This window comes from Pogona vitticeps, chromosome 6 (genome assembly GCF_051106095.1).
Source record: "Pogona vitticeps strain Pit_001003342236 chromosome 6, PviZW2.1, whole genome shotgun sequence".
Taxonomy (NCBI): domain Eukaryota; kingdom Metazoa; phylum Chordata; class Lepidosauria; order Squamata; family Agamidae; genus Pogona; species Pogona vitticeps.
This window is the reverse complement of record NC_135788.1, coordinates 62,324,571-62,351,087: the sequence shown is the minus strand read 5'-3', so window position 1 is coordinate 62,351,087 and position 26,517 is coordinate 62,324,571. Positions and strand designations below refer to the sequence as shown.

Genomic DNA, 26,517 nt, shown 5'->3' with positions numbered 1-26,517 from the left:
AAGCTATGCCCATTACCAGTGATTTCAACTCCTTTTACACGTCTAGGGGTGGATATCATAGGTCCAATGCCCAATGCCACTAAGCGGGGGAACAGATTTATTTTAACTATAGAGACCCAGACTGTAGCAGAAGCCTTAGTGAATTACATGAGTAGGATGGGTTGTCCTTCTGAGACAATCACAGACTTAGGAACCTCTCATATATCCAAACTTATGAAAAGGTTAGGCAGGGGGGTCATTCACATAAATGCCCTGAAGCCTTATTGCAGAGAGACCATCCATGTGCAGTTTGCAATAAAAGCGGCTGATAAGGAGGAACATGGGTTGCCCTTCGGGGAAGGGAGGGGCCCACAAAAGTTCAATACACAAAAGGTGCAGATCAGCCCTGCTCTATCCAGAGAACAGCAGAATAGTTGTAGAGCGCTGATTACGAAACCTCAAGAAGTGTTCTCAAACAAACCTGGTGTTGACAAGGGAATGCTACCCAGGACTGACACAGGGAATGCTTCTCAGTCTGTAACACCATATAGAGTAAGAGGTTATTACTGTGACAATATTCGCAAAGAGCTAGACGAAGTGCTGCTAAACGATCAAAGTATTGTACACTCATCTAGCGCTTGGTTAGCCCTTGCAATTTTAATAGACAAGCCGAATGGCAGTGTCAGGTTCTGTGTGTATTACAGCAAGTTGTATTCAGTAACTAAACCTGATGCTTATCCTAGGCCTAGGCTTGATGACATAAGTAAGATGATTGAAGGAAGAAGTGATCCTCAGGACCAAGAGAAAACCGCATTTTGCAGTCCATTTGGCCTGTTTGAGTTCCGGGTCCTCAGTTTTGGCCTGAGAAACTCACCAGCAACGTTTCAAAGGCTCATGGACCATACTCTGAAAGGGCTTAGTGACTTCACAGTAGCTTATATCGATGACATAGGGGTCTTTAGCAACACCTGGCAAGATCACCTACATCATCTAGAGTTAGTGCTACAAAGGTTGAAAGATGCTGGCTTAACTGTTAAAGCTAGTAAGTGTCAGCTAGGTAACTCAGAGATGAAGTACCTAGGTCGCATAGTGGGAGGAGGCCTAATCAAACCTTTAGAGGCCAAGGTAGAAGCAATCCTGAAGTGGCCCAGACCTACCACTAAAAAGAAAGTGAGGTCCTTTCTAGGTCTGGCAGGGTATTACAGAAGGTTTATACCCGGTTTCAGTGAGATTGCTGCACCTTTATCAGACCTGACAAAGAAGCAGAGCAGCAACAGCGTTTCCTGGTCGGAAGAGTGCGAGATGGCGTTTGGACGGCTGAAAGATGCTCTAACCAACCATCCAGTGCTGCATGCTCCTGACTTCAACAGAGAGTTCATCATCTACACAGATGCGTCTAATGCCGGTGTGGGAGCGGTACTGTGCCAACAGGATGACAGCGGAGACCAACATCCAGTGGCGTACCTGAGCAAGAAGTTGCTTCCCAGGGAGAAGAATCTTTCTACCATCGAGAAAGAATGTTTGGCGATCATCTTTGCGATCCGGAAGCTGAAGGCTTACGTCTGGGGTCGACATTTTACCTTGTGCACTGATCACTCACCTCTATCGTGGTTGAGGACTATGAAATCACAGAACAGTAAACTGATGAGGTGGGCGCTTCTTTTGCAGGACTATGATTTCGAGGTTAAGGTGGTCAGAGGGACTATAAACTGTGTGGCTGACGCCTTATCCAGAAGACCAGAAGACGACATCTAAAGGACTTATGGACTCTGTGTATAGTATATGGCAATGTAAAGTGTTTTGAAAGTTATGTATTGTGTTGTGATAAATGTTTACATTGCATGTTTTTATTTACCTGTGTAGAGGAAGTGTAAGTATATTTGTAGTTGTGTTAAATTGTGTAATAAATGTAATGCTGCGTGTTTGTTGCAGTTGTTTTGGGGAAAAAGCACCTTAGCTTTCCCCCACAAAACAACTTATTAAAGGGGGAAGGTATGTGACGTGTGCCATGACGTCACCTGCCTGTCTTGGCTAAGGCTGGAGTTTCCTGGCCTATGGCAAGGCAGGAGGTGGGTCTTATAGGGGTGGAGCTTGTGTATATAAGGGGGGTGTACAAGGAGAGAGGGGGTTGTTGAGGGTTGGTTGTTGGGGAGTTAGAGAGTGACAGGGTTAGATATAGGTTAGGGAACTGTGTGTGAAGTAATTAAGAACTGTGCAGGGTGAAGGTCTGATAAATGTAGTAATATAAGTGATTCATTTACTAATTGATTTCCATCTTAAGTTTGTAATCAATAAATCATCCTTTTTATTTTAAAATCCATACATAGTCTGAAGTGTCAGGTTTATGTGTGGTTGGTGGCAGCGAAGAAGTACTGTGTGTGTGTGTGTGTGAGAAGGATCGTGGCCTGTCATCTCTTGTGGTGACGTAGGAGGAGGTGGCAGTCGCGACAAGGAAGAACATGACTTGCCTTATTGGGAAGGTAGGGGTGAAGTTAAGTTCAACTCAGAGGAGGTGAAGATCAGCCCTGCACTCACCCTAGAACAGCAGAGGGAACTAAAGATGTTGGTTACTAAGTATCAACAGGTCTTTTCAAACAAGCCTGGGTTAGCTAAGGGAGTGATGCATAGAATAGATACTGGAGATGCACCCCTGCAGGCAGTAACCCCATACAGAGTAACCGGACCCTATGTGGACAAGGTGCACAAGGAGCTGGATGAGATGTTAAAAGAAAATATTATTGTGCCATCTTCTAGCCCTTGGTCTGCTCCAATAGTTTTGGTGGATAAACCGGATGGAAGCATTAGGTTCTGTGTTGATTACAGAAAATTAAATCTAGTAACCAAACCAGATGCTTACCCCATGCCCAGACTTGACAACCTGATTGAAACCATAAGGGGTTGTCGATACATTTCCTGTTTAGACCTGACTAAAGGTTTTTGGCAAGTGCGGATAGACCCTAGAGATCAAGAAAAAACTGCTTTTTGTAGCCCTTTTGGCTTACTTGAGTTTTTGTGTCCTCAGTTTTGGCCTTAGGAATTCCCCAGCTACATTCCAAAGGCTCATGGACAAAACTCTGCAAGGGCTCAGTGAGTTTACAGTAGCCTACATTGATGACATAGGGATCTTTAGCAATACCTGGCAGGATCACCTTTGTCACCTAGAGGTAGTACTGCAACGGTTAAAGGCAGTAGGGCTAACAGTGAAAGCAAGTAAATGCCAGCTGGGTAGCCCCGAGATGAAATATTTGGGTCATATTGTAGGGGGAGGTGTTATCAAGCCCCTAGAAGCAAAGGTAGAGGCAATACGTAATTGGCCTAGACCCAATACCAAGAAAAAAATTAGATCTTTTCTTGGTTTAGTAGGATACTATAGGAAGTTTATCCCTAGGTTCAGCGAGACTGCAGCACCGCTGACCGAGCTGAAGCGAAAGAAGAGTGATGACAGCATCCCATGGTCCAGTAGCTGCGAGGAGGCGTTCGGGAAGCTGAAGGAGGCGTTAACCAACCCCCCTGTGTTGCATGCTCCAGACTTTGATCGAGAGTTCATCATCTACACCGATGCATCCAACGCCGGGGTAGGAGCTGTGCTGTGCCAGTGTGATGACAACGGAGACCAGCATCCTGTGTCCTACCTGAGCAAGAAACTACAGAAAGGCGAGAAACACCTGTCAACCGTTGAGAAAGAATGTTTGGCCATCGTGTATGCGGTCCAGAAATTAAAACCATACATCTGGGGGAGACAATTCATCCTTTGTACTGGCCACTCCCCTCTGATGTGGTTAAAGACTATGAAGGCCCAAAACAGTAAGCTGATGAGGTGGGCTTTAATTTTACAGGACTATGACTTCGAGGTTAAGGTGGTCAAAGGGACTATGAACTGTGTTGCTGACGCCTTATCCCGAAGACCAGACGACGGAAGATGAAAAGATGAACTCTTGAAATTGGTTACTGTGTTTAAAAGTTATGAAAATATGTGTTTACTGAAATGTTGTTCTGTATATATGCAAATGATTTATTGAGTGTAAGTATATTTTGAATAATATAGTATTGTAAGAGTATGCCTGAATGTTGATGGTAAGTTTTGAAATGTGGGGAAACTGTAATGTTTTGATTTTTGCTACCTTTGTGAGGTAGAGGGAGGCTGTTACAGATAGCATGACTTGTCAGAAAGATAAGTAAAGCAAATGAAGTGTGGACTTTCATTACAAGCTAAAATGACCAAACAAAGGGTACTGTACTACAGTGGCATCATAATTTATTTCATTTATTTATTGAAATTATATCTCGCCCATGTAGACAGGGTCTACTCTGGGCATCTTATAACAAAGCACGATTAAAACAGTTCAAACACTCTATACACCACAATTTAAACATAGTAATAATAATGTAGCTCAAGATGGAAAAACGATCAAATAAAAAAATAAAAAATAAAGACAGAAAATTAAAATAAAAAAGTAACGCTCAAGCAGTTGACAAAGGGGGAGGCCTGCCTAAACAGCCAGGTCTTAAGTTGGCCCTTGAAAACACCCAGCGAGGGAGCCTGGCGAATCACATAAGAAGACAAGCTCACTGGAAAAGGCAGCAATGCAGGAAAAAGTGCAAAGTAGTAGGAAAAGAGGAAGACTACACATGAGATGGATTGACACAATAAAGAAACCCAGTCTTTTCTTCGGTGTTGCCATCAAAGTAGGACCAGGACAGAAAGACTGGGATTCAGATTTTGGGAATAAACTGTGATACTCTTGCCTACTTTGCTGATGAGAAATAGAGAAACACAATTGATACACACTTCAGACATCTGCTGTTCCCAGCAAACTGCAAAGCTAAATGCAGTGGAGATTAACAGTTTTGAGTCACTCTCTCTCCCCCCTCACATACACACAGCCTCCATTTTGTACATACATTTAAACAAGCTTGATGAAGTCGCACATTCCTTCCCTCAACTGGAGCTTTCCCTCCCACTCTCTCGCGCTCTCTCCCCCCTCCCTCCCTCCCTCCCTCCCTTCCTCCCTCTCTCACACACACCTTGGTCCCTCCATTGTGTACATACATTTGAAGTCACACGTTTCTTCCCTCCTTAAGCCTTTCCCTCCTGCTTGAAGCAGTCCTTCACAAGCCCCAGATTGCTGGAGGGGGGGGAGCTGTAACCAATCAAGCAGGCTTGTCTCTGATCTTTTAAAGAAGGAGTGCCGGAACCAAGGAAAATAGCAGGAGAAAAATAGCAGGAAGAGGTAGCTGACGATGGTGCAGTTAAAGGTTTGGCTGTGGGGTGGGTAGTGGGGGGGTAGTGCTCTGCTTGTGTGCCAAGGTTCGCCATCACTGGCCTAGATAGTTGAAACACCAATACATTCTTGAGAGTTTTGGGATGATAAGAAAGACATTCTGTGTGACATATATGCACATTTTCAGCTAACATCCCAATGATTTGCTGCCCCCCCCCCAACATTTTAATTCTAGTTGACTAAATCTTATTGGTTACTTCATCATATTAAATGAGTGATGCGAGTCCAATAATGTGAAAACTATTGGAGTCTGATGCTAAACATAGTCATTAAAAATGAAGTTAGTGTTATTCAACAACATGGCATTTTAACAGAGATTTCCAGAGTTCCTGCCAACCTTTTTAACCTTTAATGAATTTTTTATAACAACTGAAACCTCACTATAGTTTGTTATATTATTAGAGATCTAATAATACTTGAAGGCTTAAATGCATTGCTAGCAGAGTCTTTACAATTGGCAACAGTCTCAGTCCAGAACTGTTTACATTTTCCTGAGTTGTAAATAAACTGAGTTGCTGCACAAAGCAAATTAAAGGCCTGTGGGCTGCTGGGGAACAATAGAACTGCTACATAAAGCAGGCATGCATAATGTGTGGCCTTCCAGATGCTGACTTATTCTTCCCACCATCCTTATCACCACTGATCATGCTCATAGGGCTGATGGGACTGGAAGTCCAATAATACCTGGAGGGCCATACATTCTCCAGCTCTGGCATAAAGCCCAGTCTTCTCAGAGGAAGAAAGTACCCTGTGATGGGTAGTTCCCTTCATCCTTTTGAAAGCAGCGGGCCTTCATGAAATGATGCTGTTCACCCACCCACACATGGGGGATGATGTGAAATAGCGAAGAATCAACATGGTAATTTTTGTTCTGTTTTGTACCTTCAAGCTAGAACCAATTTATAGAGACCCTAGCAGGGCTTTCAAGGTAAGTGAGATATTTAAGGAGTAGTTTTACCAGTTCCATATCCTCAGTGTTTCCATGACTGAGTGGGGATACAGACCCCAGCCTCCTGAGTCCTAGTTCATCACTCTGTCCACTACACCACACCGAGTATCACAGTGATCTTAACATTGGTCATTTAGGATCACTTGCCACCTCCTAGGGGCTGTTAAATGATCCCTTAATTGTCAGTTAAGGCCATCACCATGCTGGGCCTTAGCGTCTACATTTTTATTATACTCCACATCATTCCCACCACCCTGTATGAAAACATTTCTCTATAGAAGCGGTACTCTATGCTTTCGGAAACTTCCCCTCTGAAAACATCCTGAATTAAGTGTAGGTTCAAGCATTCCAAGCAGCCGTGAAACAGCAACATCCTCCTCTGAGGGTGTGGCATGTTCAGAGTAAGTCCAAGGTAAGTGGCTTCTGGGACTGAGAGGACTTTTGGCTGTTGACAAGAACCTGACTCCTCATTATCAGCTAAACATCTCATCATTTTCTGGTTCAAGTAGAGACAGATAACAGATGTATACTCTGAAGGTGAAGATCTGTAACAGGTTTGTATCTTTGAGTTTGGGAAACACACATAGAATGGAGACCACCCCAAAGGGAAGGACTTGATACTACTACTGCTTCTGTTATGCACAAAGCAGAGAAAGCTGTTAGCCCATACAGATGAGATTCCTACACTGCAAGAAAGATGAAATTGTCCTAATTAACAGCCCCAGACCTTTAAACGTCTCTACCTGAACTACTTTTGACAATAAATACTCAGCATGTTTCCTAGCTGTGGGGGGAAAACGCACACATTGTTTATTAAGGAAGAAGGGTTGGTTCCACATTTCTTCCTTCCTCCAAGCACCAACTTTAATGCTTCAGTTCTGTTCTCAAAAAACAGGTACAGTAATTATGTGCAAAACAAGCAACTATAGTTTAATATCTGTTATTACCCAGGATCAGATCAGCCATTGTGAACTCAGATCCTAGTAACAACCACTGTTAAAATCAAATTCTGTTTCAGATGTAATAGAAACTGTCAGTTTAATGAGATCAGGACTCATGCTGGTAAGGTTGGGGAAGTGGTCTAACTATTTTTTATCTAAAATATGATTTAGCAAACCAGAACATATCCAGCTATGGACTGGATCCAAATTTTATCGTACCTATCGGTAACTTAAATCCCATTGAATTCAATAGGCCTATAAGTATGATTCAGTTTAAGTCAAGCACTTTTGCTTTGCCCTCAACTAATGTTAACACTCCATCTTTCCAATATTCCTCCAAATATTGTCAGACTTCAGCTCTCACTGGTTCTAGTCATCCCTGGCCAAAAAGAGGAGTGATGGGAGCTGAAGCACAAAGTAAAGAGGAACAAAATTCGATACCTTTGCTCTAAAAGGCACTTTCACACAAGTGCAACATAGGATATCCAGACAACACAGAACAAGATGTTTTTTTAAAAAAAACAAAACTCAGTACAGTTTCTTTTCCCCCGTTATGGATTTCAGTTCTCCTTACAAAGAAGGGAAAAAGAAACCTTATATCAGTGCATTTTGAGAACTTTATTTAAGAGAACTAAAGTATGAAGTTTGAATATCGCAAAAAATAGTATATTATATTGTATAAAAAGTGGTGAGATATTTACTAGATCTTTTTACAGTTAATTTATAAGACCAATGCTACAGCACCATATGTGCAGCTCAAGCTGAAAAGCCATGCAGGACTGGAGAGAAATTGCAACAAAAACATTCAACTTCTTTAGCTCTGGGTTCTTTATAGATATTTTGACCTTGAAAGCAATGTGTCTTCTGAATCTTCTTCTTTTGCCTTTTCTAGGAAGACTGATGTTTGGTTCTCTTTATCCTTTTTGACACTCCTTTTATGCTGTAAAGTTAAATAGCACAAATGATCTTTCATTTTACTTTAGCCACAATGCAGAAGACACTCAATATCAATTTCATTTTTTGGACAGGTCGCAATTCTGCAAAGTATATCACCATGCATAGTTTATTGGCAGGACACAACTATATCCCCAACTGTACATGCACAGTGGTGCATCCAGAACACCTGAAATTTGAAAACATCATGGACATGTCCTCTACTGAAATATAATCCCACATGAAATTAGATGCAAGATGGCCTTCTGACTTTTCAAATAGCATGCTTTATATGGTTGAATTAATAAATGCAGCAGAATATGGTGAGAGAACAGGCTCTCTGTTCCCACTGTGGTGGTACCTATTTATCTACTCGCATTTACATGCTTTCAAACTGCTAGGTTGGCAGGAGCTGGGACAAGCAACGGGAGCTCACTCCGTCATGCGGATTTGATAAGATGTCCTTTGCTTATGTCTAAATAAGGTCAAGTGATCCAATGCAACTCTACATATTTTTGGAAGGAAGCACAACTCACTGGATTCAATGGGGCTTATTCCCCTGTACTCCACTTAAACAGTACGTTGTCTCAGGAATGCATGTTATAACTAAATGGGTTATGTATTACTGAATGATGCATTCAAATATGTTTGGAATTTGAGTTTTAGAATCCAAGTCTAAAATTTCAGGGCTCCAACTTTTGAATTCGTATTTAGGCAGTAATAAAAACACTTCATTAAGATAAGTCTGTGTAATGTTCGAATAGAGTTTTGATGATGTTAAAGAGGGAACAAAGTAAAAAGTTATCTTACGTATTTATGTTTTTTGTACAGCATTAATGCTCTTCTTCAACTGTCCATCATTCTCTGAGATTCCACTTAATTTCTGATCAGTTTCTTGATCCAGCAGGCTCAATTGCTCTTGCAGAGAAACAGTAAACTTGGCCATACACTAGAACAAATGTAGAAAGTTACAACAGGGCTAGTACAGATGAGCAAAGTGTTAACATTTAAAGACATGAGGGGCATATATAGCTTTCAAGCTGTTCTTAGTATGAGCTGTGAACATCTGGGAAGCTCCAAGAATGCCCTCTCAGCCCAGCTGACAGCATGGAAAAGACTACTACGCCGATACTGATATTAGACATGTATACGTGTGTATCTGTAATTGTGGATGCACATCTCAAGTACACACTCTTTAGTACCACCAGCTGATTAGCAATACTGACTGGGATCACAGATAGCAGGCAACTTTCATTTTTCACTTTGGTATAATCTCTCCCCCTGATCTGTTTAGGAGAAAAGGAAATATTTATTTATTTTATTGAATTTCTAACCCGCCCATCTAGACCAAAGGCAGTTTAAACAACTTCTTCCTTGTATTATGTGAGAGGAGATTAAGAGTTTGTGCTTGCATCTTCGTGAATGTATGTCTGTGCGTGCACACACAAGCACTGCCTTCTGCTCACGATTGCATCAAGTTCTTGGGGGTAGAAAAGCTTGACTACACCCATCTTAAAACATACTTGGACAATGCAAAGTTATTAAGATGCATTCCAAAGAATATTTAACATTGCAATCTCACTTTGTTTAAACCCTAGACATATAGCAGCAACTTGAGAATTAGTTATTTTAGAATTTTAAAAATGAGATACATGAAAACACTTAATATTACATATTTTACAGCAGAGATGGGCACTCTTCTGCCTTTATTTCTGCCACTCCCAAAGAGCTGAAATTGGCAGTGATGAAGGTCTCCACTGGAAATTTTTTCAATGCTTTAACTAGAATATGACTTGATATGCTGTTGTTGTTTAGTCGTTTAGTCGTGTCCGACTCTTCGTGACCCCATGGACCTAAGCACGCCAGGCCCTCCTGTCTTCCACTGCCTCCCGGAGTTGGGTCAAATTCATGTTGGTAGCTTCAATGACACTGTCCAACCATTTCATCCTCTGTCGTCCCCTTCTCCTCCTGTCTTCACATTTTCCTAACATCAGCGTCTTTTCCAGGGAGTCTTCTCTTCTCATGAGATGGCCAAAGTACTGGAGCCTCAGCTTCAGGATCTTTCCTTCCAGTGAGCACTTAGGGTTGATTTCCTTTAGAATAGATAGGTTTATTTACCTTGCAGTCCAGGGGACTCTCAAGAGCCTCCTCCAGCACCACAGCAAAAGCATCAATTCTTTGGCAGTCAGCTTTCTTTATGGTCCAGCTCTCACTTCCGTACATCACTACAGGAAAAACCATAGCTTTGACTATGTGGACTTTTGTTGGCAAGGTGATGTCTCCGCTTTTTAAGAAGCTGTCTAGGTTTGTCATTGCTTTCCTCCCAAGAAGCAGGCGTCTTTTAATTTCGGGGCTTCTGTCACCATCTGCAGTGATCATGGAGCCCAATAAGGTAAAATCTGTCACTACCTCCATATCTTCCTCTTCTATTTAGTAGGAGATGATGGATAGTGCCCATGATCTTGATTTTTCTGATGCTGAGCTTCAGACCATTTTTTGCACTCTCCTCTTTCACCCTCATTACAAGGTTCCTTAATTCCTCCACACTTTCTGCCATCAGAGTGGTATCATCTGCATATCTGAGGTGGTTGATATTTCTTCCGCCAATCTTAATTCCGGTTTGGGATTCCTCCAGTCCGGCCTGACCTTGAGCCAGACATCCTGCCTTTCTCATGAGGTATTCTGCATATAAGTTAAATAAGCAAGGGGACAATATACAGCCTTTTTGTACTCCTTTCCTAATTTTGAAACAACCAGTGTTTCCATATCCAGTTCTAACTGTTGCTTCCTGTCCCACATATAGATTTCTCAGGAGATAGATAAGGTGGTCAGACACTCCCATTTCTTTAAGGACTTGCTATAGTTTGCTGTGGTCCACACAGTCAAAGGCTTTTGCATAGTCAATGAAGCAGAAGTAGACGTTTTTCTGGAGCTCTCTAGCTTTCTCCATAATCCAGCGCATGTTAGCAATTTGGTCTCCAATTCCTCTGCCCCTTCGAAATCCAGCTTGTACTTCTGGGAGTTCTCCATCCACATACTGCTGAAGCCTACCTTGGAGGATTTTGAGGAAAACCTTGCTAGTGTGTGAAATGAGTGCAATTGTACGGTAGTCGGAGCATTCTTTGGCACTGCCCTTCTTTGGGATTGGGATGTAGATTGATCTTTTCCAGTCCTCTGACCACTGTTGAGTTTTCCAAACTTGCTGGCACATTGAATGTAGCACCTTAACAGCGTTATCTTTTAAGATTTTAAATAGTTCCACTAGAATGCCATCACTTCCACCGGCATTGTTGTTAGCCATGCTTTCTAAGGCCCAGTTGACTTCATTCTCCAGGATGTCTGGCTCAAGGTCAGCAACCACACTATCTGGGTTGTCTGGGATATCCAAATCTTTCTGATATAGCATGATTTATTTATTTATTTTATTTATATCCCACCTATCTGGTCGGATTAGGACCACTCTAAGCAGCTTGACCTAATATATAGCATGACCTAATTTGATTTAATTTCCAGTCAATCAGATGTGACTTGTGTGGGCCATCCAAAACAGAGAGATAAGATATTCTAAATTACACCCCTTCTTTTGCACATTAAGACATTTAAATGGAATAAAAGATGAGGACTGTGATTTGACTTTTTCACTTTTATGGGAAGCAATTCACAAGTTAAATATTAGTTTTCAAATATAGGACCAGCAAGCTTCCACAGCCCCCCTCCAAAGCAGTCTATTTCTCAACAGAAGAAACATCCTGTCCATCTCCTTTCTAATGCCCTGGAAACCTTCTGCTTCTTGTGCTGCTAAAAGATACCTTTTTTTGCTCCACCCTTACGAATTCCACCTCTTTCTGCAAACTCTCACAGTCATGCTGAAGTTGAGAAAACATTCGGGAACTGTCTTCTTGTAGTTTACGCAAGGCAAGAGTGTGATCTTGAAAGAAGGCAGTCATTTCTTCTTTATAGCGCATCATCTTTAAGTCATAAAAAGACAACATATCAGCATTCATAAATATATTGAGATTTGCTGTTTTTTAAACACACACACACACACACACACACACACACACACACAAACTTGCTTGGACCCACTCAGGTTCAGTAGGTATGGCACAAGGACAATGATATGGTTTTTTCAATTCACCTTTTCAGCCACTGAGGAAAGTTTCTTCATGTTATCCTGCAACTGATGATTTCTATCCATCACAAATTTCAGCATAGGTGACAGAGTGCTAAGTGCTCGGTTTAGCCCTGAAGCGTGTTCTTCCTAGAAGCAAAAGAAGAGAATGGGATATCTCCCAGTTCTTCCACGTTTAAAAAACCATAAAAACCCAGTAAGGAAGTCAAGCATTGAGATAAGAAACCCAGTATGCCTCCTCCATTGCTACCTGTCAGTATAGACCTTTTAAAATGTTTCACCTGGGATATCAGGTAGAACTGGCAGCAAGCAGGTTTGAGGCTAAGCCTTCTGCAAGCATGTCCACCAATTTTTCCACTCTTTGTGTAAAGAGGAGGTATGCCACTCAAACAATTGCCCTATTTGTTTTCACTATGACGTAAAAGCTCTTCTGGAGCCACCCCTCGTCTTTTCTAGCATCTCCTCTCAGACCATTATACCAAGTTCTTGACAAAGGCTGGGAGTGCCCTGTAACCATATTAGTGAGGTTTGTGTTTCAAGAAATCAGAAAATTTCTTCATTAAGACTATATAATTGTTTTACTAAGCTAAGATATGAGCATATACTTACTATCAGCTTCTGTAGGTCATTTTTATTTTCAGATGTCAGTGACTCCTGCTTAAGGATCTTTTCAGAAACTACAGAAACTTCAGTGGAAACCCTTTCCTTGAGACAGCTGAATGTTTCAACAATGGCTGCTGCAGTAGCTTGAAAGGCTGAAGAAATGTCCGACAGAAGATCACCTTGCCAAGAGAAAGCAAGAATATAGCCAAGTCATTTCTCACCAGGCTATAGAGGAACAGCCTCAAGGTTTCAGAAACATGCCTAACTCCAAATTAAACTTAAGGGGCAGAAGGTTTTTCTGAGTTATTGTCATTTAATGTTGAGCAGCAGTACTTACCAAGTGAATGAGTGTAAGAGTCAAGCATCATCTGCTGTTCCCAATAGTTCTCCTTACAAGATTTTTTGATCTCCTTGAAAAGAGTGTCCATGTGTTCTGTAAATGTCTTCTGGGCTTCTGCATTATGTTGCTCTACCACTTTCTTGCATTCTAGTTTTGCATGCAGACCAGACACATCTTGAGTAGTCTCTTTAACTGTAGAAAGTAGCTAAGATAGAAAGAAACTGAGTCTTCAAATACTACCTCCTACATTACAAAAAGCAGATCTGATTATGATACTTAAACCACATTAAGTCACATTACAGCAGAATGTACAGCAGTAGTTCTAAGTTATAGATGACAGTCCTTGCCACTGTTTATGGCTTTTGGTAGATACTAAATTAGTAAAAAATTATTTTGAATGAACCTGGACTATTTGTATCTGCAGGAAGAAGTTGCAACCTGACCAGCCTGACGTTTATAGCTCCCAAGCACACTGAAATAAAAGTATAAAAAGCCCTGTCAACACATTAGTAACATATAGGGCATCCATATGTGAAAAGATTAGGTTGCACTTCAAGTCCTTCTGATAATGCATGCATAAGCCACCTTTCAACATCTATATACTGAGCACAGACATCTGAGGAAACAACATTGACCCACAATCAGCTGCATCCAGCCAAATTCCATCAATTTCCTAGTCACTGTCACATCAATGTAAATATGGAGCTTTTACTGCCAAGCATGGTGTTAGAACATTACCAGGTAAAAGCAGACATATACAGTGGTGCCTCGCATAACGAGCGTACCGTATAACGACGAATCCGCATAGCGATCCCTTCTCCGGGATCGCTAATGCGGAGGCATAGCGTCCGTCCATATGGAGAAAACTCGCTTACCGAAGGGTGCCAGGAAGGAGCCGCCGCCGCCGCCGCGAGAGTGATGCGGGGCCGCGCTGGCCGGGAAGAGGAAGGCAGGCTGCAAGGCAGGCAGGCGAAGGGAGGGAAGCCGCGCGTTCGCGCGTCCCCTTCCTCCTCGTCCTTCTCCTGCCGCCCCCAGGGACGAAGGCAGGCTGCAAGGCAGGCAGGTGAAGGGAGGGAAGCCGCGCGTTCGCGCGTCCTTCCCCCCCTTTCCCTCTTCTCCTCCTCTTGCTGCCGACCCCCCAAACCTCCCACAGAGTCGGGCGATCAGCTGTTTGGCGGTTCTAAAATGGCCGCCTGACGCCTGAAATGTCCGCATGCAGCATTTTCACGCCCTCCCCTCGCTTACCGAGGGCGCGAAAATGGCTGCCACTATGGAGGAAACTTTGCTGAACGGTAAGTTTAGGGCCAATTGGAACGCATTAAACAATGTTTAATGCGTTCCAATGGGCTTTTACATTCCGTTTAGCGACGATTTCACATAGCGAGGATTAATCCGGAACAGATTAACCTCGCTATGCGGGGCACCACTGTATCACCATATTTTTCCATCTACAAGACACTTTGTCTCAATAGTCTCCTCCAGCACCACAATTCAAAAGCATCATTTCTTTGGTGGTCAGCCTTCTTTATGGTCCAGCTCTCACTTCCATACATTGCTACTGGTAAAACTATAGCTTTGACTATGTGGACTTTTGTTGGCAAGGTGATGTCTCTGCTTTCTAAGATGCTGTCTAGGTTTGTCATCACTTTCCTCCCAAGAAGCAGGTGTCTTTTAATTTTGTGGCTGATATCACCATCTGCAGTGATCATGGAGCCCAAGAAAGTAAAATCTGTCACTGCCTCCATATCTTCCCCTTCTATTTGCCAGGAGGTGATGGGACCAGTGGCCATGATCTTAGTTTTTTTTTTATGTTGAGCTTCAGACCATTTTTTGCACTCTCCTCTTTCACCCTCTTTAAGAGGTTCTTTAATTCCTCCTCACCTTCTGCCATCAGAGTGGTATCATCTCCATATCGGAGGCTGTTGATATTTCTTCTGGCAATCTTAATTCCAATTTGAGATTCCTCCAGTCTAGCATTTCACATATAAGTTAAATAAGTAGGGGGACAGTATATAGCCTTGTCGTACTCCTTTCCCAATTTCCCAAACTTCAAGAGCCACTGACAGATTTGAAATACGACTGTGAACGCCCAATCACATTTTCAGAGTTATGGCTACGAACCTTTTTGGGTGAAAATGAGGAACACTTACCCAATATTGTGGGAGGTAGTTAAATTGCTTATTTTAGCCTTTCCATCCACTTACTTAGTGGAAAGGGGCTTCAGCGCTGTCCAACAGATCCTTTCCAAGCCGAGGAACATGTTGAAGATCACCGAGTGCGGCGATTTAAGAATGAGATTAAAAAAATGGTTCCAGACATCAAGAAATTGGCATCAGCTCACCAAGCACAAGGCAGCCATTGTTTTTTTTTTAATTTTGCTTTTTGTGTACATACATTATCTTCATTAATAATTGTCTCAGCTCTTATTGTTGTATTTCCTTGCATTGGATTTCACGTTCCAGTTTGAGTTTGGGGCTTTGTTTTTGAATTCTTGTTGTGCTCTGTAAAACATTTTGTATGTGTCTTTGTATTGTCCTTTTTAAGCATGCACTCCCGCTCGATATTATATTTTGGTTTCTCGTGTTATGGTTTCAATTTTTGTTGTTGTGCTCTTTGTGTAAACTTTTTGTGTAGATATATTTTGTCGCTCTGATTTTTGTTGCTTTTTAATGTAAAAAATACTTTGTGTCTTTTTAACTCTTTTTACAGCGTGCATGAATATATATTTTCCTCAAATCTTAATTTAATTTCAGAGTTTTCATCTTGAAATTTTTAGTTCCTGCATTGTGGTTTGTTTTTATGCACTTTTTATATTTCTTTGTGTCTTAAAATTCACTTGTAACTACATCATTAAATTTTACTTTTTGGGGGGCATTTCATTTTCTTGCAATTGAATTTTGTTTTCAGGGGTCATTGGATTTAAGTGTCTTAAATAAATAAATAAATAAATAAATAAATAAATAAATAAATAAATAAATAAATAAATAAATAAATAAATAAATAAATAAATAAATAAATAAATAAATAAATAAATAAATAAATAAATAAATAAATAAATAAATAAATAAATAAATAAATAAATAAATAAATATCGCCTGATTATGCCTGTTTGCAAATTCTATGCAGAAGGCTGAAGGGCAGCCCTGATATCTCAGTAAAAGCAAAATGAGGTTGAGAGAGTTGAAGGCAAGCCCAAGGCTAGTCTTGCCAAGCCTAGTCTCCCCCAAATGCATGGCACAGGTTATATAATGCCCTTTTTCCCCAGGTAGGAAAGTAGACAATCCATTCCTATTTCAACATTGTATTTATTTCTTGGATCTAGCTTCAGAACTTAAACCTATGGAAATCCAACAATGTAAGCTGAAACTAATGTATTCCACTCATATTAACCATGAAAATGCTGTATGTCTAATCTGGGGAAATATATTCTATAACCTTGGTAGCAGTGCCATGAAGTTTTTCTTCTGTGCTTTCCAAAGTTGAAGCCACATCTTCAGCAAGACGAACGTTGGTTGTTTCCAGGTGCTTCTGAGTGTCTTCCAGTTCTTTTTCCCGTACTTGCAGGTTTGTTTGGCATTTTTCTCTGTCACTTTTTTGAACTGTGAATAACTCTGTGACCTGTATTAACAGTAATACAAGATGGTGAAAAAATACTTGTAAAGATAGTTTTAGTATGAGCTCAAGTAATATCAAGAATATTATCTTGATGAAGAAATTTTTCAATATGATGGGAAGAGACAAATTACTAGAAAGTGACATGAACAGAGGTGACAAGTGCATGCTTTGTTTTTTTGAAAAGACCTTGGCTATCAGCCACAGGCTTATCTTATAACAAAGAGAAAACTAAGTATAATTCATCTTCAGAAGCCTTTTGTAGACTTCAGTTCTGGGAGTCAAATCTCAGTAGTATCATCATCTACAAAGCCAGACAAACTCACGTTAGTTTTATGATTCACCCAAAGCAAAACAAAAGAAAACAAAAGCCTGGAATGGAACCGCAGCTGGAATTGCTTACTGAGGCACATCATAATTAAAACTATCATTTTCCCAGGCTTGGACACAGTCTAGTCTATGACTGGTCAGCATTAATTGCAAATGCTTTGCATCTCCTCCTCTCAGCCACATTGAGGGGAAGAAACAGCCCCATATATATAATGTTTAGGTAAGGTAAGGTTCCCCTTTACATTTAGTCCAGTCTGTCCGACTCTAGGGCACAGCGCTCATCCTCTTCTCCAAGCTGTAGAGCCAGAGTTTGTCCGTAGACAGTTTCCATGGTCACGTGGCCAGCGTGACTACACATGGAATGCCGTTACCTTCCCACCGTGTTTTAATGTTACATCCAGACTAGGACACAGTCTGAGTTTTAGTGAGAAACTGCATAGCAGTCATTCAAGAACTGTCAGTCATGAATCTTGGGCTCACATGCTCCCTCCGTTTTGTTCCTTTGCATACAAGCTGTCCAAGGAAGACCTTAAAAGGTTCCCTGTATTTAGAAAGGGCGATGATCCTGAATCTTTTATGATTATGTTTGAGCGTGCGTGTGAAGAGTTTGAAGTGAGAGGATCAGAACGTATGATTGTGATGAGGTCTCAGATAAGTGGCGAGTTAGCGGATGTATACGTCCAGATGTCATTGGATTTAGTGAGAGATTTTGAAGAATTTAAAAAGTTGGTATTCTCATGGTTTGGCATCAATGCTGAGCATTTGAGGCGGAAGTTCGGGGCACTGAAAAAAAAACCCTGATGAATCCTACTTTCAATTGGGAGCAAACTTGATCAAATATCTTGACAAATGGCTTCAACAAGAAGGAGTTGAAACTGTGTAAGATATTAAGAACATCATGGGGCTAGAGCAGTTCTATTCTCTTCTACCGAGAGACCTGAGGTACCTGGTGATATAAAAAGCCCAAGGACGTTCAGGAAGCTGGAGGGGTCGCAGATTTTATTTCACATATTAGAAACCCAAATTTTTCTGAGGTAAAAATGGGAAGAAAAACCTGGGATGACAGTAAAAAGGAGCCCAAGGGTTACTTCAAGAGCCAGCATGCAAGTGGCGGCCATTTTGTAGGCAAGTCCACAGAACTGAGCCAGCATCAAAAAAAGAACTGGGAAGGGAAGGGAGGTAAAACCCTTAGCCCAGAACAGAGAAACTTCAAATCTTGTTTTGGATGCGGAGAGAAAGGCCATTTCATTTCACAATGTGCTAAAGCTAAAGAAGGGGGTCAAAAGGCAAATTTACTAAAGCCTAAGTCAGTGTACTACGTGCAGCAAAACAGTTACCTCAGAGAATGGCAAAACTGTAACTCAGAATACAAGTGCAGCTAGCACAGAGGGTCAGGAATGGCAAGCAGAACAGCTGCCTGAGGCTGAGATTCTCCATTGCTATTTAATTGAAACCAACCAGAAGCTATTTAAAAGTTCTGGAGACAGTATTTACAGTGAGTCGAACAGAGATGTCCAAAAGTCTTTCCCAGTGACTTTTGATTCCTTTCAGCCTGCAACACCTGATACTGTGGCCAGGGTGCTTGATCTCTGTCGAGCCACCACCTCCTCCCTTGACCCTTGCCCGGCCTGGCTAATCAAAGCAGCCAGGCCGATAACAACAGAATGGGCCACGGTAATAATTAATGGGTCTTTCCTGGAGGGCAGATTTCCATCTGCCCTCAAGGAGACACTCATTAGGCCCATTAGAAAGAAACCTAGTTTGGCGGCGGATGAAACTGGCAATTATAGGCCCGTCGCCAACGTTTCTTTCATGAGCAAAGTGGTCGAGAGGGTGGTGGCCGATCAGCTTCAAGCATACCTGGATGAATCGGATGCCCTGGATCCATTTCAGTCGGGCTTCAGGCTGCGCCACGGTACAGAGACAGCATTGGTCGCCCTGTACGATGACTTTTGAGGGAGACCGACAGGGGAAAAATTTCTCTGCTGGTCCTCCTCGACATCTCGGCGGCCTTTGATACCGTCAACCACGGTATCCTCCTGGGGCGGCTCTCCGAGTTGGGAATTGGTAGCTCGGCACTTGCCTGGCTCCATTCCTTCTTGGGGGACCGTCCCCAGAGAGTACAGCTTAGGGAGAGCGTCTCAGCCCCGTGGAGTCTCAATTGTGGGGTTCCACAGGGGTGGATCATTTCCCCATTGCTGTTTAACATCTATATGAGGCCGCTGGCTGGGGTCATCAGGGGATGTGGGGCTTCGTGTCATCAATATGTTGATGACACCCAGCTCTACATCTCCTTTTTACCAACTGCAGGTGATGCTGTCCTGTCATTCCAGTGCTGCCTGGGGGCCGTACTGCAATGGATGCAGGAGAACGGGCTAAGGCTGAACCCAGATAAGACGGAAGTACTGAGGGTGGGTGCCCCTCTGGCGGATGGCTTGGGTGACTCTCATTTGGGGGGTCACCTTGGCCGCAAAGAGCGGGGTTCACAGCCTGGGCATACATCTGGACCCGACGCTAACCATGGAGACCCAGGTGGCGTCGGTAGTCCGCACCGCCTTTTTTCATCTCTGGCGGATTGCCCAGCTGTGACCCTATCTCGACACAGGGGCGCTCACTACCTTGGTGCATGCGCGCGTAATCTCAAGATTAGACCACTGTAACGCGCTCTACATGGGGCTGCCTTTGAGGCTGATGCGGAGACTTCAGGTGGTGCAGAATGCGGCGGCCAGACTCCTCACCAGAGTGAGAAAATTCCAACACATCTCTCCAACGCTGGCCGCACTGCACCGGCTGCCCATCTGTTTCCGCATCAACTTCAAAGTTTTAATGCTTATTTATAAGGCCCTAAATGGCTTAGGACCTCGATATTTGGCGGAACGCCTGCTTCCACCAAGGTCTACCCGGATCACCCGCGCGAGCCAGGAGGTGAGGCTGAGGAGCCTGACGCCGAGAGAGGCCCGGAAGGAGAAGACACGAAACCGGGCCTTCTCAGCAGTGGCTCCTCGCCTCTGGAACAATCTCCCTCCAGAGATTCGCACGGCCCCCACACTGGGCATCTTTAAAACCCAATTAAAAACATGGTTGTTTATCCAGCCTTTCCCTCCAGCCAATTCTTGATCTTCCTTTACTTTTCTATCTTTATTTTATTTGTATTATTATGTACTTGATATTGTTTTTACTTTCTGATTTTATTGGAAGCCGCCTAGAGTGGCCAGATAGGCGGGATAAAAATCAAATTAATAATAATAATAATAATAATAATAATAATAATAATAATAATAATAATAATAATAATAATAATAATAATAATAATAATAATAATAATAATAATAATAATAATTTACGTAAATGGGACAAAATGTATGGCTCTGAAAGACTCTTGCTTTCAAGTTGCCTTGTGCCATCCAGACACAGAAAGGTGAAAGCCTGACAGTTAAAGGGATAGGTGCTGAACTAATTACCATGCCAGTGGCTGAGGTACCTATAAGATATCAAGGGTGGAAAGGATTATGGAGAATAGGCATAGCTGACCAATTGCCTGCGCCTTATTTAATTGGGATCGATCTCACTGAGCATGTCAAAAGTGTTTTAGTGCAGACTTGCTCCCAGCAGAAAGACGGCGGCAAAGCAGAGGATAAGAGTGAAATTCAAACAGAGCTGGTGAGGGGAGAGGATCCTACAGCTGAATTAATACCAATTAAGATTCCACTAGAAAACACATTTAAAAGGGAACAAAGAACAGATTGCATGCTGGATCAATGTTTAAGAAAGTTGGCGAAGGTCAGTTAACCCCCGAGAGTCCTGAAAAGTTCTTCCTAGAAAAAGACCGTTTGTACAGGGAGGCCTTTGTGAATCCCAGAGGGGGAGGGGAGACTCACCTCAAGCAACTGATTGTTCCTCTCAAAGATCAAGTGGGGATAGAGGAGCAGGGGCACACTGGTACCTTTTCAGCTCTTATAGATATCACACATACTGACCAAAGATTAGCTCAAAACTTTTACTGGCTTGAAATGGAGGAGCAGATAAAAGAATTTGACCAGAGGTCTTAAGGAGTTCAGAGACAAGGGGAATGCAGTGACAAAACTGACACCAAGCTGTGTCCTTTACCTGTCATTTCGAACCCAGTCCAACGCATTGGTTTAGATATAGTTCGACCGTTGCCCAGTTACCCTGAGGGGAAACAGATTCATTCTGAATATCGTTGACTGTGCAACACGTTATCCCGAAGCAGTTCCCCTGAGAAATATTGAGACTCAGACCACTGCAGATGCGCTGCTGATGTATATGTGTCGCATGGGTTTGCTTCTGAGTTCGTCGCGTCTTTAGGAACCTCTCTCCCATCCAAGAGGATGCAAATAACCTCTACATTAAAGCTCCTCGTTGTTCATGAGGGTAAACTACTATAGGTTTTACCCCATGAAACAACTTTTTAAGGTTTTGTGTGTGTGTGTAGCGAACAGCCTGCCCTCACCTGTCCGTCACCACAGAATATTGAAGAAGGATCCAATGAGTGGACAGAAGGCAGAGCCAAGGGGGGAGGGAGCTGGATATAAAGGCTGATGTGTGGCGTCTGAGGGAGATTCGGAGAGTGAGACACCGTGTGTAACTTAAAAGTATCTGGAAAGTGAGTTAGAGGTCTGTAAGAGCTTAGATTGAAACAGAATGTTAAAAGAGTTTTAAAGTTATATCAGATTTGATTCAAATACAAGTGATTGACAGCCTGTGATTTATCTCATGAATATTCATCATTTATTTCCCTGATCAAATAAAAGACTTAAGTTTTGAACAGCAGACTTGTCTCTATAAGTAATTGATATTAAAGAATTAATATCTGCTGGCAGTGAAGAAGGAAGAAGAGTGAGAACCTCGTGAGTCATGAAAAATCTCTTGTGAGATCCTAGTAATATCTAATGAAGCTGATAACTGTTAATTCCAAAGTAAAACAGACCATTCATGAGCACTCACTTCCACCATAACAGCAACAAATATATGTGTGTGTGTCAATGTTATTTCAACAAGTTATCTTACATCTCACTTTCAGCTGATAAATTTGAATGACATACATTACACTTCCCAGACTTTTTCCAACACAAAAAACTAAGAACAATGTCATTTACTCACTCTTTTCAGTTCTTCCTCCATTGCTGCAATTTTATCAGAATACTCTGCAATTTGTTCTTCCTGAGCTGTCAGCTTGCCATGAAGAATGCTTTAAAAATATTGCATATGGTGAATCGGAACAAATCAACTCGTATCATGCTGCAAAATCAGATGATTGTGAAAAGCAAGGGAAGACATATGCACCCATATTTCACAAACAGGTTTTCTGTCCTCTTTTCATAGTACTATATTTTTAAAAATATCACTTGCTACATCAGTGTAAACTACACAGGCAGAACATTTAGACTGGAGTCATTGAACTTGTAGAAAAGTAAGTGGTCTATAATTTACATCCTATGAAGTCTAACAGATAAACAAGAAATTTATACTGTTTTTTTAAAAGTTATGCCACACATCCCACACAGCTTTGTTTTGCCTAGATAGAATGTTAAGCAAAACTGCAACAAAACATTGTAGTGTATCAGGTATACACTCTTCCAAGACCACAAAATATACAGGACTCGGGGAAGTCAATTCATTCCCCCACTCCCTTTTTTTGTCCCAGTCAATGTTCTGTGGATCTTCATGTGAGTAAGGATGGGATCCCACCATTCTTCTACCCTGGTACTAAGTACAGGAGTTCCCCAGGGCTGCGTGCTAAGTCCCTTCCTCTATTCCCTGTACACACATGATTGCACCCCACTGTATAACACCAATGCAATTATTAAATTTGCGGATGATACGACAGTGGTGGGACTCATAAATAAGAACAATGAGTCTGCTTATAGAAAGGAAGTACAAAGATTGATACTATGGTGTAAAGAAAATCATCTCACACTTAACATCAAAAAAACTAAAGAACTCATAATTGATTTTAGGAGGAAGAGAAATGTACATTTACCACTGTACATAAACGGTGAGGAAGTGGAGAGAGTTGGTAGTTTTAAATTTCTGGGTACTTACATCTCAGAGGACCTCTCATGGACTATAAATGCCAACATGCTAATAAAGAAGGCACAGAAGAGGCTGTATTTCCTGAGAATGCTCGGGAAGTTAAATTTATCACAGCATTTACTTCTGTCCTACTATCGTAGCACCATTGAGAGTGTCCTAACCTATGGCATTCTGGCATGGCTTGGGAGTAGCTCTGTAGCGGACAAAAAAGCTCTACAGAGAACCATTAAAATTGCCCAGAATATCATCGGGCTCCAGCTACCAACCCTGGATGACATCTTCACATCCCGCTGTCTGAGGAAGTCACACAGCATCCTGAGAGACTCTTCCCATCCTGCTTATAACTTTTTTGAACTGTTACCGTCTGGCAGAAGATATAGAACAATTAAGACTCGGACCACACGTTTTCTAAATAGTTTTTATCCTAGAGCTATAATTGCAATTAATGAGCTTAAAGACCACCAGTAGTGAATAATTAGTTGGACTGTGTTACTTGGCCTGAGGTGTGAATGTTTGTATTATTAGTGGGGGACTTTTAGTGGTGGGGAGTGTTTGGGGAATGTTATGTGTGTGCATGTGTCTGGTCTCTGGGTGTCTGTGAATTTCGTTGTATGGGTATACTGTGTATATACTTACAATGACAATAAATTATTATTATTATTATTATTATTATTATTATTATTATTATTATTATTATTATTATTATTATTATTATTATTATTATTATTATTATTATTATTATGTGTAATCATCACTAGGCTAGTTTCACCCAATTTTTATTTAAAAAACAATACTTGTTCTTCCTTCTACAATCCTTAGATTCTACCCCTACATGTTAATATTTCCCTCCTGTTTCTCAATGACCTTGCCAGGACTGACCCACCAGAGTTTAATTTAGAGGGCACAAATGGGATCAGCCACAATGTGTTCCAGTGTATCCTTATTTCCTCATTGACGGTGCTTGTTTAGAGTTCTAGCCACATTCTCCTCCAGCACACTACATTCCACTCCCTGCCCCTGGCTGTTTCTTTTCCAACTGATACTCCATAAATACTTAGCATACTCCATAAATACTCCATAAATAAAAGTACTCTTTTATTTTATTTTTTTCTTAAAGGTTTAACCTACCTTAAAAAATGTATGACATTTCTGCAACTCTTGGGGTTCTCGTTACTATGCTTAAACTTGCTTCTTCTTTCTCACCATTTGGTAGCAAACCTTTTGACATTTTCTACCTGAATTCACTATTAAATACATTTGAAGAGCCCCATCAGAGCCACTTGGCGTGGTGAATATGGTGCTAGCAAGTGGTCAGGAACACAGCAACGAACTTGAAAACCCCGCTCCCTATTCTTTTCTGCTTGGGCAAGTGGGGAAGACTGGACACCACCGGTTGAAGGTTTTGGTGGTGGCTGTCAACCAGGATCATCTAACTAGCCCCTCTCCTGAGGTCCTTTTCTGACAGGAAAAGCTAACCAGGGAACCAAGCAGGAAGTATCCGCTTGGAGGTGCTCGGGCCTCTTCCCAGCAACATTACCCAACCGTCCTCCATTCTCAATTAGGAAAAGCTGTAGTGTTTGGGGTTGGCCTAATCGAGAAAAACCTGTCATTATGGCTAGGGTTTTTGGATTTAAAGACCTGTGTAGAGGCCATATTCTTCCCAAGCGGCCATATTTTACAGAAAGCCAATACTCACTCATAATTTTCCAAAGAAATGTACACATTTTTCTCTCGCGCAGCAGCAAGATCTCGTTTTAAGCGTTCAATCTCTTCTGTATACTCCTGTTCAAATATTAGAAAAGCACAGGAGTATATCCTCAGTCACTGATGACACACACAACCCAATACTTCTGATTGCAAATAATTTAAACATATATAGGATGCAATTCAGTAGACAAAAGGAATTAATATATAATTAAGTATACTGAACCTTAATAAGTGCTTTTTTTGAGAGCTTCTGGTTCACCTCAGGCTTATTCATGATGTTCTTTGCTCTGTGAGCATATTCAAGAGTACTGAGGGTTTCCTGTTATATAAAAGACAGAAGTGGCAGCTGACCAAGTGGTTTATAATTTAGAACTTCTATACAATGATGCAAGAGTTGTCATTTGAAAAGAAATCCTCACCAATCCTCACTTCAGAAAGGGAAGCCTGACTTTCATTATAAAACAATGGCACCTTTCAAGTCGATTTGCAATGTGTTAAGTCAATTTTACTAAACCTATTATTTCTAGTATCTAGGACTACAACCAAACTGAAGGAACTTTAATGGCAAAAACCTAAAGGTGTTTCAGTTATATTCACTGAATCTGCATATAGCAGTCCTCCCTGAAACAGTAGAGGATGAAAGCATTCTAAAATTAGATCCAGGTTCTCTGGCATAGAAATATTTGCATTTATTTAAATGCTAAAAAAAATTAAAATCTATTTATGGAAATATTGCTTTATACTCAACCACTTGATATAATCTATGAAACACTGCTATCTTAAAAACATCCCATCTATTGTCTCCTACAATAAATAAACTTTTAGCCTACTTCCAGCATCTCTCCTGTATTTCTGTTTTCATTTGTTAGTATAAATATAATGTTAAAGGTAGATTTCTCTTGGTCAGTAAAATAGTTGACAGAGGCAAATATTACCTCAAGATTGATAGATGCAGGAGATACTGTTGCAATTATACATGTTTTTGTGTGTCCTCCAAGAGAGTCCTGCAGGATTCTGGTGAGTTTAGATTCTCTGTATGGAATATGTGGGGTTCTTTCAACAAGTGCAGTAATTACTCTTCCCAGAGTCAGCAGAGACTGGTTGATATTTCCAGCTTCACAAGCTCTTCTGTTAACTGCTCCTGAACGACCAATGTTTTCACTTCCTGCTAAATCAACCTGCAATTGAAAAACTTGCCTACATCAAGTGGTTTTGTTAAGAATTCAAAAAACTGAATTTATGGGGTGCAAAAGTGTTGCCCTAAAAATGAAAACTGCCTTTTAAAAGATGTCTCAGAGAGGTGCATTAAAGGTGAAAGTACAATTGGAAAGTGCTCTGTGAAGTTTGTCTGTATTACAAAACCAAAACATGGCCAGTTGTTTTGCAACACTGATAAAATATGGGGGCAGAGGTAGCTCATTCATTTTGTGCCAGTTTTCATGATGAAAAAAGCAAATGATTAATACATGTGTTATGTGAACAGAGAAAAAAATGGAGTGCATTCTATTTTGCCCCTTGAGTTACATTTACCTATAATGTTAATTAACAAAGAAATATCACAAAATAGTTGTGGAGACCAGTGTTAAACAAATGAGAATAACCCTATATTGTACAAAAGAAGTGTTTACAAGACAGTGTAAAGGGAAGAAAAGACG

At 41.4% G+C, this 26,517-nt stretch overlaps 1 protein-coding gene across 2 annotated transcripts in view; it reads right to left on the bottom strand.

The window, feature by feature from the left end:
- Positions 1-4,217: 4,217 nt before the first annotated feature.
- Positions 4,218-26,517, bottom strand: part of LOC110081584 (kinesin-like protein KIF11) — a 48,950-nt gene continuing 26,650 nt past the window's right edge. For both annotated transcript variants that reach the window (XM_073003743.2, XM_073003742.2), the window contains exons 8-18: positions 25,798-26,040; positions 25,086-25,181; positions 24,852-24,937; positions 22,223-22,310; positions 16,595-16,777; positions 13,157-13,364; positions 12,826-12,998; positions 12,223-12,345; positions 11,894-12,052; positions 8,895-9,033; positions 4,218-8,091 (exon numbers count right to left, since the gene is read on the bottom strand). In XM_073003743.2, the coding sequence (XP_072859844.2) occupies positions 8,899-9,033; positions 11,894-12,052; positions 12,223-12,345; positions 12,826-12,998; positions 13,157-13,364; positions 16,595-16,777; positions 22,223-22,310; positions 24,852-24,937; positions 25,086-25,181; positions 25,798-26,040 (1,494 nt within the window). In that variant the 3' untranslated portion in view covers positions 4,218-8,091; positions 8,895-8,898. The remainder of the gene's footprint in view (positions 8,092-8,894; positions 9,034-11,893; positions 12,053-12,222; positions 12,346-12,825; positions 12,999-13,156; positions 13,365-16,594; positions 16,778-22,222; positions 22,311-24,851; positions 24,938-25,085; positions 25,182-25,797; positions 26,041-26,517) is intronic.